This window comes from Lolium rigidum, chromosome 3 (genome assembly GCF_022539505.1).
Source record: "Lolium rigidum isolate FL_2022 chromosome 3, APGP_CSIRO_Lrig_0.1, whole genome shotgun sequence".
NCBI classification, from domain to species: domain Eukaryota; kingdom Viridiplantae; phylum Streptophyta; class Magnoliopsida; order Poales; family Poaceae; genus Lolium; species Lolium rigidum.
The window spans coordinates 59,505,314-59,520,338 of record NC_061510.1 but is presented as its reverse complement, the minus strand read 5'-3'; the positions used below and the strand labels follow the sequence as shown (position 1 = coordinate 59,520,338).

Sequence of the window (15,025 nt, the reverse complement as noted above, 5' to 3'; positions counted from 1 at the left end):
GGAGGTTTCTTCAAAAGAATTTACCTTCTTACCTTGTGGAGCTCTTTATCATCATATCATCAAGAAGCTTTGTTGCCGCCCCCAAAGTAATGGACATAAAGGTACCTCCAGCAGCTGAATCCAATAGGTTTCGCGAAGTAAAATTCAATCCTGCATAAAAGGTTTGGATGATCATCCAAGTAGTCAGTCCATGGGTTGGGCAATTCTTTACCGAAGATTTCATTCTCTCCCATGCTTGAGCAACATGTTCATTATCTAATTGCTTAAAATTCATTATGCTACTTCTCAAAGATATAATTTTAGCGGGAGGATAATATCTATCAATAAAAGCATCCTTACATTTAGTCCATGAATCAATACTATTTCTAGGCAGAGATAGCAACCAATCTTTAGCTCTTCCTCTTAAGGAGAAAGGAAACAATTTTAATTTTATAATGTCACCATCTACATCCTTATACTTTTGCATTTCACATAGTTCAACAAAATTATTAAGATGGGCAGCGAGCATCATCGGAACTAACACCAGAAAATTGCTCTCTCATAACAAGATTCAAGAAAGCGAGGTTTAATTTCAAAGAATTCTGCTGTAGTAGCAGGTGGAGCAATAGGTGTGCATAGGAAATCATTATTATTTGTGCTAGTGAAGTCACACAACTTAGTATTCTCAACAGTACCCATTTTAGCAGTAGTAAATAAAGCAAACTAAATAAAGTAAATGCAAGTAACTAATTTTTTTGTGTTTTTGATATAGAGAACAAGACAGTAAATAAAGTAAAACTAGCAACTAATTTTTTTGTGTTTTTGATATAGAGAGCAAACAAAGCAATAAATAAAATAAAGCAAGACAAAAAACAAAGTAAAGAGATTGGATGTGGGAGACTCCCCTTGCAGCGTGTCTTGATCTCCCCGGCAACGGCGCCAGAAAAAGAGCTTGATGCGTGCAGTCAACACGTCCGTTGGGAACCCCAAGAGGAAGGTGTGATGCGTACTGTAGCAAATTTTCCCTCAGAAAGAAACCAAGGTTTATCGAACCAGTAGGAGCCAAGAAGCACGTTGAAGGTTGATGGTGGCGGAGTGTAGTGCGGCGCAACACCAGGGATTCCGGCGCCAACGTGGAACCTGCACAACACAATCACAGAACTTTGCCCCAACGTGACAGTGAGGTTGTCAATCTCACCGGCTTGCAGTAAACAAAGGACTAAACGTATTGTGTGGAAGATGATGATTGTTTGCGAAGAACAGTAAAGAACAATTGTAGTAGATTGTATTTCAGATGTAAAGAATAGGACCGGGGTCCACAGATCACTAGCGGTGTCTCTCCCATAAGATAGCAGATGTTGGGTGAACAAATTACAGTTGGGAAATTGACAAATAAAGAAGGCATAACAATGCACATACATATATCATGATGAGTACTATGAGATCTAATAAGGGCATTACGACAAAGTACACAGACCGCTATCCAGCATGCATCTATGCCTAAAAAGTCCACCTTCAGGTTATCATCCGAACCCCTTCCAGTATTAAGTTGTAAACAACGAGACAATTGCATTAAGTATGGTGCGTAATGTAATCAACACAAATATCCTTAGACAAACCATCGATGTTTTATCCCTAGTGGCAACAGCACATCCACAACCTTAGAACTTTCTCGTCACTCGTCCCAGATTTAATGGAGGCATGAACCCACTATCGAGCATAAATACCCCCTCTTGGAGTCACAAGTATCAACTTGGCCAGAGCCTCTACTAGCAACGGAGAGCATGCAAGAACATAAATAACATATATGATAGATTGATAATCAACTTGACATAGTATTCAATATTCATCGGGTCCCAACAAACACAACATGAAGGATTACAAATAGATGATCTTGATCATGATAGGCAGCTCACAAGATCTAACATGATAGCACAATGAGGAGAAGACAACCATCTAGCTACTGCTATGGACCCATAGTCCAAGGGTGGACTACTCACACATCAATCCGAAGGCGATCATGGTGATGAAGAGACCTCCGGGAGATGATTCCCCTCTCCGGCAGGGTGCCGGAGGCGATCTCCTGAATCCCCCGAGATGGGATTGGCGGCGGCGGCGTCTCTGGAAGGTTTTCCGTATCGTGGCTCTCGGTACTGGGGGTTTCGCGATGAAGACCTTAAGTAGGCGGAAGGGCAAAGTCGGGAGGGTCACGAGGGGCCCACACAACAGGGTCGCGCGGCCAGCACCTGAGCCGCGCCGCCCTTGTGTGGCGCCACCTCGTGGCCCCACTTCGTTTCCTCTTCGGACTTCTGGAAGCTTCGTGGAAAAATAGGCCCCTGGGCGTTGATTTCGTCCAATTCCGAGAATATTTCCTTACTAGGATTTCTGAAACCAAAAACAGCGAGAAAACAACAAGCGGCTCTTCGGCATCTCGTCAATAAGTTAGTGCCGGAAAATGCATAATAATGACATATAATGTGTATAAAACATGTGAGTATCATCATAAAAGTAGCATGGAACATAAGAAATTATAGATACGTTTGAGACGTATCAGGCCACTGATCCGGCGTCCCTGTCCCAACGCCGACTTCGCCAACGAAGCCGCCGCCGAAGATCATGGCCTAGATGTCGCCCTCATTGCGTCCCGTCCAAAAGGCCTACGAATCACCGGACGTCAAACGAATGACACACGGCAGACCGAGACACTGAGAGATCTAACGTACCGGGTCGTCCATCGTCGGGGCAGAAGGTGGTATTTCCTCAAACAGGGTGCGGGGCACCGGCATGCTCTCCTCCGGGACCTGTTGTCTTCTGTGTCGCGCCCGGGCATGAGTCACCGCTCCTCGGCGTCCGGTTCAGGTCCGGAACCGGGGGCCCGTTGAAGTGCACCGGCGCGGCGCCGGAGGCGAACCGCGACGCCTTGTGGACCTGCGAGGGTGCAGGCGTTCCCGAGCTCACCGACGAGGCTGGGGGAGCGACGCCCATGATCCTCTCTTGCTTGACGAGGAGCATGGCCTCCGCTAGGCTCGGATGGAGGCCAGGATGGAGGCCTACGTGGGAGCTAGCTTTCAGTTGAATCTGCCACGCGATGTGGGCAGCGGCCTCCACCTGCTGGGCGGCAGCGGCCGCTACATTCATGTTCATCAGATTCTTGCGCTGGCCTCGACGCCTTTCTCCTCCTTGGACAGCAGCTTCTTTGCCGCCGGTGGCGACACACTTTGACTCGACCGGAGATGCGGCCTCCATTGGGGCTATGGGGGAGTCCGGGGCGGTGGCTGTGACGGTTCCCTCGGAATCCATGGTGGTTGCAGCGATGAGGGCGTCCATCGCTATGGCCTGGATTGTTGGCGCCAGTCAACTTTGGTTTTTTCCCGCTGGGAATGGCCACTAGCGGGAATGTTAGCGGCCTCCTTGCCACTGGCGCGCAGGTCCTACATGAGTTTGGCGGTCACTCGGCGCGTCCGCTCAGCGTCCGCCGAGACGCAAACTCAACGCATGTTGGGCTAGGTTTGCGTCTCCGCGGACAGCCCGAACACTATGTGTCGGACCGCTGGCCCCACGCATTTTCGGTTCGCGCGGCCGCAAACGGCCGCTCAGCGTCCGTTTGTGTCGCCCCGTTGAAGATGCCCTTATCTCCAACCCGTGAACTTAGCGTATACTATGATAGTACCGAATTTTGCCAGCAGTTCGATCTATGATTTCGTATTCATGGACGTAGATAAGACCCTTCCATTTAGTAGTAGCACATTAGGATGGTATAGCCTTAACGTTAATGGGGTTTAAAAGAGGAAAGGCTTGCGGTAGGGTTTAAAAGAGGAAAGGCTTGCGGTGGATACCTAGGCAACCAGATACGAGGAAGGGTGTAGCAAGCAACGAAATGGGTTCAGGGAGTTAAAAATAAGCATAAATCCATAGATTCTCAAATAGGTCAACCTTTTAAACTGCATGTACTACCGAAGTTTTGCAATACTCCATAGGATCTTGCAACCAGCTGGAACTGTGAACTGGCCAAGCCGAGTCAAATATTGCCAAGCGCACCAAATATTTTGTGGCATCAAACCAAACACGTCCTGACAAGATCACAAGATTCATGCAGCGCCACATCATCAACTGCGTTTGTGCTAGACCATCAATGGTTTACCAGTAATGACGCGCGGTAATTTACAGCAGTATAAAAAGAACGGGGCGAAGACAAAATGTTTGCCATGCTCACTGCTCCTCATCCTCAATAGTCAATTCCTCATTTAACAACAGATTCCAACAGCTGTGCTACATCAATCCGTAAGATTGGAGAGAGGACATGCCGTCATTACCTCACCTCCTCAAAACTACTCTAGACTGGTCTCCACATATATGTACAAAGTTAAAATAGAACTGAGTTGATCGCATTGATACAAAAGCCGATTTACATGGTGAAACGCCAGGAGGGGGAGAGATCTGGCTGGAAAAATAATCTACCAAGGGAGCCATCCTGTCAACAGTTCCCTTCTACCTGCAAAATTGCTGTTGTAAAACCGCCTTGAATATTATCGCTGTTTCCGTAAGTTCAGTTTCCCCTGTTCACGCTTCCACGGGCATATGCATCGTGTGGAGGTGTTGGCCTTCTCTTTGCACGGTATAGCTCTCGACTGCCGCTGCTGTGATCACTATGAAATTCAGCAGAACAATCCACGAAACCGTACCGTGAGCTTCCCCAGCTTTGTGTCACTGATAAAAGCCTTGAGCTGAATGTTCAAGCCCAGAGAAGTTCTTCTACAAAGGCAAGCATGATGCCGAGGTTCCCAACATCTTCAGAGTAGATGCTGGGCGACAGCCTCTCAGAAACAGTTGCAAATGCCCTGCATGCATGATCGCTCTCAGTTGTCAGATATTTTGATGCATTTTAGGGAAAAGATTATTTCAAAAACCACTCACATGATTCTGGGGAGCCGCCCATTATTCATTTGAGTAGGCATCTGCGAAGTCTAGAATTCTTCGCTTGATAGTCTGGGGAATTAACAGTTAAGAGAATCAGCATGCCATAAACTCAACTGAAGCAGAACAGATGGAGGTTAACTCGGATGGTACTGAAATCAAATTGCATAATCAACTACCAAAACGCATACTGATAGTAAAAGAACACATTACTCACCTGCAACTCTTCATGAAGCAATACGAACACCTTCTTCATCAATTTATGCCTCTGCAGGACATATGTCCACAATAGGCATTAACAACAAAGAATTGTCAAATCAAAAAAGTTTGAGTGAAAATATCAATATGGAAAAGGCAGTAAGAAAGCATACCGTGCCCGATTCATCATACATGTCTCTTATTCTTTCAACAATGTTATAGAACTGATCCTTATCTCTTTCTTTAGCAGCATCGAAATCCTCCTGAATCTTTAGGAATTCAGACCTGTGTAACAAGTGTGTAAGTTATAGTAGAAAATTACAGATGGCCTACGAAGAAAAATATGGAGTACAGAGGGGAACTTTAGAAGCAAAATTCAGTGTAACACATACTGCGTTTTCTTTAGCTGACTGTTCAAGTAAGAATAGGCCTCATATTTTTCATTGTACTCCTGCACATAATCTTGGTATCTGAAAAAAAGGATATAATGAATTAGGTGGCTGCATGAACAGATAAAACATAAGACTAAAACGATGATAGGTACCAACAGTATCTGTAGGTCTAGCAAAAAAAGTTTGAAGCTAGTGATCTGACTTGGGCTAGCCCCTTAGGGGCTCAACAGACTCATGCTCGGTTCAAAAAGCAATGAGCTGAACACTCATTTTAGCGAGTTGCCTTAATGAGCTGGGCAGCCTTTCAGCTCATACCTTGATGAACCGAGCCCTGATAGCTCCTTGATGATCTTAAAATACAACCCAGTCCATGACTAACCTACATGTGGTCTAACTCTCGAAGCAACAGTTGTGTCTTGAATCTATTAGTGAACATGACGTTGTTTTACTTCTGTAAGTTTAATCCCTTCCTTATAACATATATTTATGCTAAGTGCAGTATTGTTACTACTATAGGATTTCAATACACAAAACTCTGCCAGAGATGATATGACACAGAGAGAGAGGGCACAGAAAATCACATTCTAGTCTAAAATATATGTTACTAGCTGAAAACTGGAGGAAAAATAAGACTGGATCAAATATTTTCACTAGTAGATCAGTGTGAATCTTGGTGCTGAGTGGGCAAATAAAAAATACACAGGCATAAATACTTCAAAGGGCATAAAAGCAAATCGAGGATATTGTCGCTTACTGTGAGAAATCTTTTATTGGACCTTTCAGTTCTGGCTCCTCTTTATCATACTTTGAAAGAAATAAATTATCTTCATCAGAAGAACTGTCCCTTCTCTTCCTGCCTATCTCAGGCTCAATTAAAGGGTTATTCCTACTTCTTTGCCCGTTTTCTGCAGGGGAAACTGATTTCCGTGTTCTAGGCTCTATTCCATTCTTGGTACCATTCTGAGGAAGCTTGGTAGTAGGTTTCTTCTTCTTTGGATCTATATGATCGAGCACTCCACCCTGTGAAATTTCTGCTTCCCTTTTGCCTGTTTTTTCTAACAACTTATCTGGATAAAGTATGTTCTCTGAATCCAGATTATCAGTCCTTGGCAATTGCCGACCCTGTGAAACATTTACTCTTTGTTGAGACCTACTATTATCAAAGTCGTATCCTGGTGTCTTCCGTGGCATTCCTTCTTGGTTCATATTTCCGCCAGTACTAAATTCTTGTGGTGATGGTTTCTTCTGATCATGAAAAGCAGATACAGCAACCTTCCTGTTATTCATACTGGGTTGGGAATTATCAACATTAGTCATTTTGCCATCAAGCGACTTAGAAGAACTATTCCTCTCAAAATGCCTCGTTGTCCTCTCGATGTCATTTTCCAAAGAACCCTCACGAAGTTCACCCAACTCGAGTTCAGACTGCTCTCTCTGGAGCACCTTTTTTGCCTGAGGTGATTTGTCAACACTATTTCTTTGCAAAACTGATGGCTCACCATTAGTTTCAATGTATTCAGGAAGAGACATGACTACATCGTGGTTAACATTTCCTCTGACACCTTTGGCTATATTTATGGAATTTGCATCAATATTGACATCCTTTGAACGCTTGTGCATTTTCCCATCAACAAAAGATCCTCCATGCCTACCCCTTTTTCTTGCAGCAGAATCATCAGAGTCGTTAAAATTGATATAGTGGTCATCAACATGTACATAACCTTTCCCTAGGTTACCGTCCATACTATTCGAAGGTTTCTGCATCTGATCTACTTTCTTCTTAGAACTTGCTTTACCAATCTTTTCTTGCGTTCCCTCGGAGTGCATTGTCTGGATGGAAACATTTGGGCTCTGATTTATCTTTTGCACATTTCCAGAAGCCGGAGGTCTTCCTTTCATAGAAGGAATAATATCTTGCAACTGCAGATCAGTATGTGTGTCCAATCCAACATTCCCTGTCTCTTTGCTCAACCTCTCATTGACATGTTTGTCAGGTGGTAAGTTTTGTCTGTGCTCTGATGAAGAACCTATAGCTCCCGAATAAGCAATATCAACCTTGGCCTTTTTGGCACTTTCTGGCTTTGTGGTTGCATTCTCATTATCAGAACCCCTTTTCAAGATGGCTTTGGCACCTTTCTCTGAGGTCCTTGTCGGTACATGGTTTGTTCCATCCTTTGAGGTTGATTTTCTTCTGCTACCATCCTGCTTCGTGAACTGAATGGCTTCTTCAATAGGCAAGTTTTCACTATTAGCTGCTAAGGGGTCATCAAAAATATTATCCCTGTAAGATGTTTTGTTTGCAGGATACTTTCCATCAACTATACTAGGATCTGACCTAGCACTCCCCATGTTTTTGCTTCCTAGAACTTCTGATGGCATGTTTACTTTGCTTGCACCGATATTCTCAGTTGCTGCAGCTGTATATGCCGCCTCATCACTGTCGATATTAAAATTATTCAGATCAATGTGTGATGATGTACTAGTATAATCCAGATTTGTTCCAATGTCGATTTGCTCATCATCACCATCCATTGTTGGCAAATCTCTTGGCGAGGAAGACGACTTCAGTTCATCTGCTACTTTTCTCCCTGATGTATCTGCTTTGTTATCATCGCTTGTGATGTCCACAAAAGCATCAGATCCTTCCTTGCTGCTTGATGAAGCATCACTATCACTGTCGCTGCTGCTCCCACTGCCACTTGCAGCACTTCTGCTTTGACTCCCACTATCACTTCCACTGCCACTACTGTCACTGTCACTGTCACTATCACTTCCACTCTCACTAGAGGTACCTGCTTTGCCATCACTGTCATTGACCTTTTTGTCTCCTGCAGCAGAAACCGGGGAGCCCCCGATTTCAATCTTCTCAAATATATCAGGATCATCAATCTGTAAGCTTGGAGCAGCTTCTTCGATATTCTCATCAATAGTCCTGTTAGATTTATAAATTGGCTGTTGAGGTGCTTGGAGAAGTAGCAAACATGCAGAGAATAACTGAATACAAAACTATGGGGAGAATATCGCGAAGACAATGTCCCAGCTAAACAAGAAAACAATGTATTGAACTTGTAGGAGAAAAGCATCATACCTTCCACTGCCAGAAGCATCATGTTTATTGATTTCTAGCTCCAGTTCCGGTTTGAGCACATACCTCCCGGGTGCTTGGTAATTTGCAACCTGGACGAACATACATATGTTAAGTGTGCATCTTAATATATTCCTAATATTTCTTACTGAGAAAAGAGGTGGTGCATAATGTGTTAACTCACATTCTTAATGATACTCTCTATTTTCTTTGATGCATTTGGAACTGCCTCTGCAACAGCTTTCTCCAAGGCCTGCATAAGTTACAGAACAGGTCATACACAGAAACATTATGTAATTTCTTGTGGAGTAGCCTCAGTGAGTTAGGTAACTAAACAAATGACAAAATGAAGGCATGTACGATCATGAACTGGAGCATTCTAGTATAGGATCAAGTAGGATATGGGTATCACAATACATCATCATGTACAAAGCTAAAAAAAACAAAGGTAAGGAACAGTCATCAGTAGGTCAGCCATGAACTGAAGTGACACTTGATGCAAGCAGCATTGTGCTAAGGGTCGCAAAAAGGAAAAAAAAAATCATACAGAAAACTCGGTCTTATAGAAACTACTGTCACCCATATAAGTTTATATGCCCGAAAGTCTGAAACTTGGTCTTAAATTTGACAAGGGGTACGGAAATATCATGTATAGATTAGCATATAAGCATTCTGTGTCCAAATAATATTTCCCATACCAAGGAATTTACTAAATACTAGCTCATCTTAGAAGCTTCTTGATTCTTTTTTTGCATTTGCACATACTACAGAGAGGGGATGGGGACAGAATACCTTTAAGTTCATTCCTTTGGGGTTCTCTGACAGTATAGATATCAAGAGTACTCGCAAATCAGTTGCATTATCATCAACGCTTGCAGAAACAGAACTTGCACGGCGATTCAGTCCTTGAGAAATCCTATTTGGTTTTGCTTTATCAACTTTACTACTTTCCTCTTTCTTCGAATCAAAAGGTACTATGACTTCATTATTTGCATCTGACCCAGCAGCAAATGAAGGAATGCTCGATCCACGTTGCTCAGGAGAAGGCGCAGGTGAAGTAGAGATACTTCCTTTCGTAATACTGTTGTTAGACAGCTTTACTTTGGAAATTGATTTGGTTGGGATAACAGCAGCTGGAGTACACCCATGAAAAAGGAAGAGTTAGTTTCGTGCTAATGTAGGCTTTTTTAGTGGTAGACTGGTAGGGCATGTAAATACATATAGAAAGAATAAAGTAATACGGAGGAAAATATCAGACAGGATTAAAACCTTGGTTCTTCTTGAAATGTTCTTTCTTCTGGTTCCAGTTCATCCTCCGCATATTACCTGGAAGAGATAACAGCACTAAGTTATACAATCTTTTACAAACTTTAGACACTATAAAGTCTCTTAAGAACTTCAGGCAGGGATAAAAAAATGAAAACCAGCATTTACATAGCACATAATAAACTGAGCACATTCACACATGTGTACGATGGAAGCATGAATGCAAAATCCTGGTAGAAATAAAGAACTTGTAATTTAATTAAAAAACATATATCTTACAATTTAAAGTACAAACCTTCTACAGCTGCAGCAGTCATTGACTTCGCCTGAATCTTAACAGATGGATTCGTGGGGTCCAGCACAATGGATCTATAACAAACAATTATACAAGGATGCATAAGTAAAAAAATGAACAGATCTGCAATATCTACAACTGAGATTTAAGAAATCTATACATTAGGATGATGACTAATTGGTCATAAAGAGAATTATGGAGCAGGGAAAAGCAGACAAACTTTCGAGATTTCGAAGCACGCTGAGCCTCCTCTGAGCGCATTTTCACAACATTCTGTGCCGATTCATCCAAAACGCGTGGCACATTCACCTTGCGCCAAATAGATCCATGTTCCGTAAGCAATCCATTTTCACCCTCTCCACTCTGACGTTCTTCATAAACATCACATAGCTCACCAGCGCCAGGTTCGAATGACCATGTGAAATTGATTTCTTTACCACCAACATCGATAATCTATTGCAAGAAAATAACTTTCAAAAGTCAATGCAACAAGTAAAATGTACAACAGTAATTCTCATGTTGCACACATTTTGCGTGACATGGGAAATTTCCATTGGGTTGAACTAGTACAGTAACTAAACATAGAAATCATTGCAAAACAATCAATCCCACATATCTGAGGCATTCCAACAGGAAACGCACTATGTAGGACTGTGCAACTGCAAATAACATTCAACAGGGAATTTCAGTTGGACTGAACTGCCAGACATAAGAGTTGAGTTTCACTAGACTGACATGACATCTAAGCTAGAAAGGTAAAATTCAAACAGTCTTGATGCTAATAATACCAGCTACTTCCTGATTTACTTTTCTTAAAACCAGCTCACCGCTGTGTTCAATTCATTATAAGGTTTCAAGACTTCAAAAGGTATTGCCCTTCCTAAAATGTGAAGGAGGAGGCATTTTGGATTTTACGGGTTATATTTGAAATGAATGACTATCCATCATTAATGTGATTCTTTAGAGAAAACTATTGTATGGTTGATTTGTTTACATACCTTGTTAATAGTGTTTGGAAGTACACCACTGAGTTACAGTACCAACCAAAATCTCACTAACAATAAGTCCCAAATGAGAAATGCGCTTATTACGAATTAAAATTTACAAAAATGGTGTTCAAGTAAATAATGAAAAAAGGCATTGTGAACTTGGAACAGAAGTCCTAGATGTAAGGTGTGATATGAATTAAGTTTGGATCATCATTTGGGAAATCTTTAATCAGTCCTAAACAGCATAAGAAACCAATCACATCTTAAGCTTGCAGCAAAGAATATACAAACTCACGAACCAACTGAACGACGCGAAATAATAAAATTATAGGTACATAATTGTTTTGAAGAAAATTATATGCAGATGTTATGGGGGCATAGTGAAATTTCAGCAACTTTAAATCAGATACTATGCTGCTTAGACTATACAAAAGAATAATGAAAACACACAATGCAGTTCTCCTAGTGTACCTAAAGGCTAAAGAATATCAAATTAAGCAAGACCGAAACTGCATGTAAAAAACTTGAGAGGTGGTGCCCAAAGTCATCCCCAAACCTCCGATGAGAATGTTACAGATCATTTCATCTAATAAATTATATTCTGAGCATAGAAATGCCAGAGGAAACCACAAATTGGATTTTGAGCATTTCCAATAACAAGGAAACCACATAATGTCATGATCAACTACCAACCAACAAAACGGACAGCACTGGTAGTATAGTTTACTATGTCCTAAGAAATTAAACTACAACATGAACTGCCACTCAATAATAAGCAGGCAACATTTGAACAAATCTGAAGCATCGGGACCACGTTCTAAAAGGACCGAACAAGCAATTGATGAGACGTCATCTAAGAACCGGAGCAGAAAAAACCCTAAGGCTAGCACCCAACATTATGTGGGAAACTGGCAATTCTAAGTTTCTAGCATTATATGGAACTGGCAATTCGAAGTTTCAAACTATAACGTAAGCATCCGGCAGTAAATTTGAGCAATCTGAATGCAAAGTAGACAATGGAACCATGAACCTACCCCAATCTCAGCAATGGAAGAGAACACACAAAGAGAGGCCAAAATAATTGTAATGGCTAAAACATCGAAATCGGTTAGGTTAAAACTTTGGTCCGACTCAAACGGAACAGAAGTAAACGACGGGGGTGAGAGAGAGAGCGCACCCCCTCCGCGGAGTTGAGGTTGGAGTTGTTGAACATGATGCGGGCGCCGCTACCGGCTTCCTCCGCCCGCCGGATCTCGTCGATGAGGTCGGGGGTCAGCTTTATGAGTGCCGCAAAGGCAGGCGGCCCGTTAGACTCTAGGGTGAAGGACTCCTCGCGCACCTCTGCCTGCGCCGCCGGCGACGAGGCGGCGGCGGCGCGACCGCGGGGAGGCGGGGCCGCGCCGCCCTTGGAGGAGGAGGCGCCCCGGCCGCGGCCATGGGGCGCCGGAGGGCGCTTCGTGCCGCTACCGCCGCCGCCGCGCCCGCCGCCACGGCCGCCGAGCTTGTACATCGCCCACGGCGAGCGGCGGCGCCGGCGGGAGGGTTTGTTGTATTGGGGCTCGCTGGCGGAGAGTAGCGAAGACGCCGAAGAGAAGGGCGCAGAAATCGTGTAATTTTTCTTCTTTTTGGTTCGGTTTTTTTTTATTTTGTATTTGCTGTTGTTTGGGTGGGCTCTCCTTTTTCGTTTCGTTTGCAGAATACAGACCCTCCTCGTTCATTAAGAAAGCTACTTTGCTGACATGATTGATATAACTATACTGACTGGGCTAATCGCACGGTCAAATCTACGCGAGGAAAACATTGTCATGTACACCCTCACATGAACGAGAGTTTACAGCACTCAGACGCCAAGGTGACACGTGTAAAAGAGAAGTGTAGCAAGTTTTAAAACGAAAATTAAAAAAAGTAACTAAGTAAAGTGCAGTGTAAAATTATATTATCAAAAAAACGTAGTCACATAATTCTTCTACAATATTGGAAACATTGTGCAAGTTATATTTCTGAATTCTCCAAACCTTCATAGCACGCAAATCTGTGGTCATGGATGGATGATCCCACTATACAAGTTGAGTCACAAAACATGTTTGGTATCCTATACACTATCACATAAATATGTGTTTTTATAGTTATATTTACAAATGGGTTGCGAGAGTTTAGTATGTAAAAATTGTATGCATATTCACATTTCTTCGTAACGAACCAATGTGTTTAATAAAAAAATAATAGAGAATTAGAAATCGTAATTTGAAATGAGAATTGTAAATTGAAAGCAAGCACGTCAGTGCATGTGGAGTGAATGGTATGGTTCTTTTTTAACAAGAGAGGGGTCTAGAAAGACAGATTATATTAAAAACCGTGGGTACATCTTACAAATAGGACCTTGAACTGAAAAGGAAATTAACAAATCGTCCTAGAAAATAGCATAAAGGACCTTGAAAGAAAAACATGAAAATCAATCAGGTCCTAGTCCTCTCCACCGGAGTTGAGCCTCCACCGCCGACCTCCTTGACTTTGTCGGGGACAAACCACTTGGCAGTGAGAAGGGGGGATTCCGGCGAGAAGCTCTGAAGAAGGCCTCCTCTCCGGAGGTTGTAAAGAGCGTGATCGAGGTGTCTCAAGTGGCCGCCCTTCCGGACGTAGATCGCGGAGGTAGTCAAGGCCACCGCGTGTTGAGCTCGTCGATGCAGTAGATGGTAGTCACACGTGGAAGCAGAAGAAATCTCGCTGCAACGCCTCCTCCCTCGCCTCCTCGGTCGGCAAGAGGGAGCGTCAACGGCTAGCATCCCAACTCCTCGATGTGGTAAAGAACGAAAAAGATGGTTTTTATTTTCATGCTTAAGATGGTACAGTTTCTCCATTCTACTAGATGTCTTCATGTTTTAGTTGCATAGTTTTAGTTAATCTATGTACGTATTAGATGCTACATCGTTAATGGTGCTTTTGTTGGCATGATATGGTATATGAGGTAGAGGTATTTTCTTAACCCACTTACATGCCCTTATATTTGTACCCACCATTTATTGCACACTCATGTCCCAACTAGAATATCTAGTTTATGATCATGTATTTCTTTATTTGTATCGTAGGTTCTTTACTCCACTTTAACAAAGAGTGGGTGGTGAAGGGTGATATGATTTATACTTATAAGCTAAATACATGGCGCACCTACAAACATGTTCTAGATGTGCACACACCCACACAAATTTGCAAAATGGGGTGGTATGGACCATAGATTTCTGTTTCGGATTAGTTTCTAGTTAAAATAGCTGAGAATATGACACATAGCAGATGCCACATAGATTTATTCCGGGATGTTTCATAAATGTACAGGATACATATGGAAGGTAGGAGGGGTCCAGAAGGGGATGGCCCGGAGGGGCACCATGTGCCTTGGCTGTATGGGCCCCACCATGGTCGGTGCATAAGGAGGGGAGGAGTCCATCCGAACTACGACTCCCCCTTCACCGGTTTGGGAGGGGAGGAGTCCGGATGGAATCCAACTCCCCCCAACTTAGTTTAGGAGAGAGGATTCCACCAGGTGGACTCCTCCCTCCCTAGGCCAGCTGGCCCCCCATATCAGGTGAGGGAGAGGGGAGGGGCGGCACAACACACAAGTCGTGTGTCGCCGCCCGCCTCCCAAGTGTCGCTGCCTGCCACCACCTCCGCCACGCCACCCTCCCCTTTCCGATGCCACCAGGAGATCTTCATGGAGCTTCTCTTTCCCTTCTTCTTCTTCTTCTTGTTGTTGTTGTTGTTGTTCTTCTTTCTTCTTCTTATCGAAGTGCATTCGGAGTTCTACCGCCGCATAGATCCCATCTTGTCTGTGCTCGCGGAAGCGTTGCCGGATTTTCATCAACGCATCCCCGCTTCGACAGTGTGCTTGATCGTTCTTTGACATGGTGTCGCT

The 15,025-nt window shown here is 43.3% G+C and overlaps 1 protein-coding gene across 2 annotated transcripts; it reads right to left on the bottom strand.

The window, feature by feature from the left end:
- Positions 1 to 4,167: 4,167 nt before the first annotated feature.
- LOC124701658 (dentin sialophosphoprotein-like) lies at positions 4,168 to 12,628 on the bottom strand. Of its 2 annotated transcripts, XM_047233753.1 has the most exons (13): positions 12,296 to 12,628; positions 10,350 to 10,582; positions 10,130 to 10,203; positions 9,838 to 9,894; positions 9,361 to 9,701; positions 8,753 to 8,821; positions 8,572 to 8,660; positions 6,238 to 8,415; positions 5,484 to 5,561; positions 5,265 to 5,376; positions 5,111 to 5,161; positions 4,894 to 4,965; positions 4,168 to 4,817 (listed from the first exon to the last, which is right to left on the bottom strand). In XM_047233753.1, the coding sequence occupies exons 1-12, from the start codon at positions 12,626 to 12,628 to the stop codon at positions 4,915 to 4,917; spliced, it is 3,666 nt and encodes a 1,221-aa protein (XP_047089709.1). In that variant the 3' UTR covers positions 4,168 to 4,817; positions 4,894 to 4,914. The 2 variants fall into 2 exon arrangements, with proteins under 2 accessions (XP_047089709.1, XP_047089710.1); XM_047233754.1 differs by lacking the exons at positions 10,350 to 10,582; positions 12,296 to 12,628 and having other exon boundaries at positions 10,114 to 10,202.
- Positions 12,629 to 15,025: the final 2,397 nt, after the last annotated feature.

What these genes read in the sequence shown, in the direction of transcription:
- LOC124701658 (XM_047233753.1), bottom strand. Translation starts at nt 12,628, where the DNA reads ATGTACAAGCTCGGCGGCCGTGGCGGCGGGCGCGGCGGCGGCGGTAGC. An exon ending in ACCTCAACTCCGCGGAGGGG is followed by an intron (nt 10,583 to 12,295) that starts GTGCGCTCTCTC and finishes TTCTTGCAATAG; the next exon opens with ATTATCGATGTTGGTGGTAA. An exon ending in CCAATAAAAGATTTCTCACA is followed by an intron (nt 5,562 to 6,237) that starts GTAAGCGACAAT and finishes CCTTTTTTTCAG; the next exon opens with ATACCAAGATTATGTGCAGG.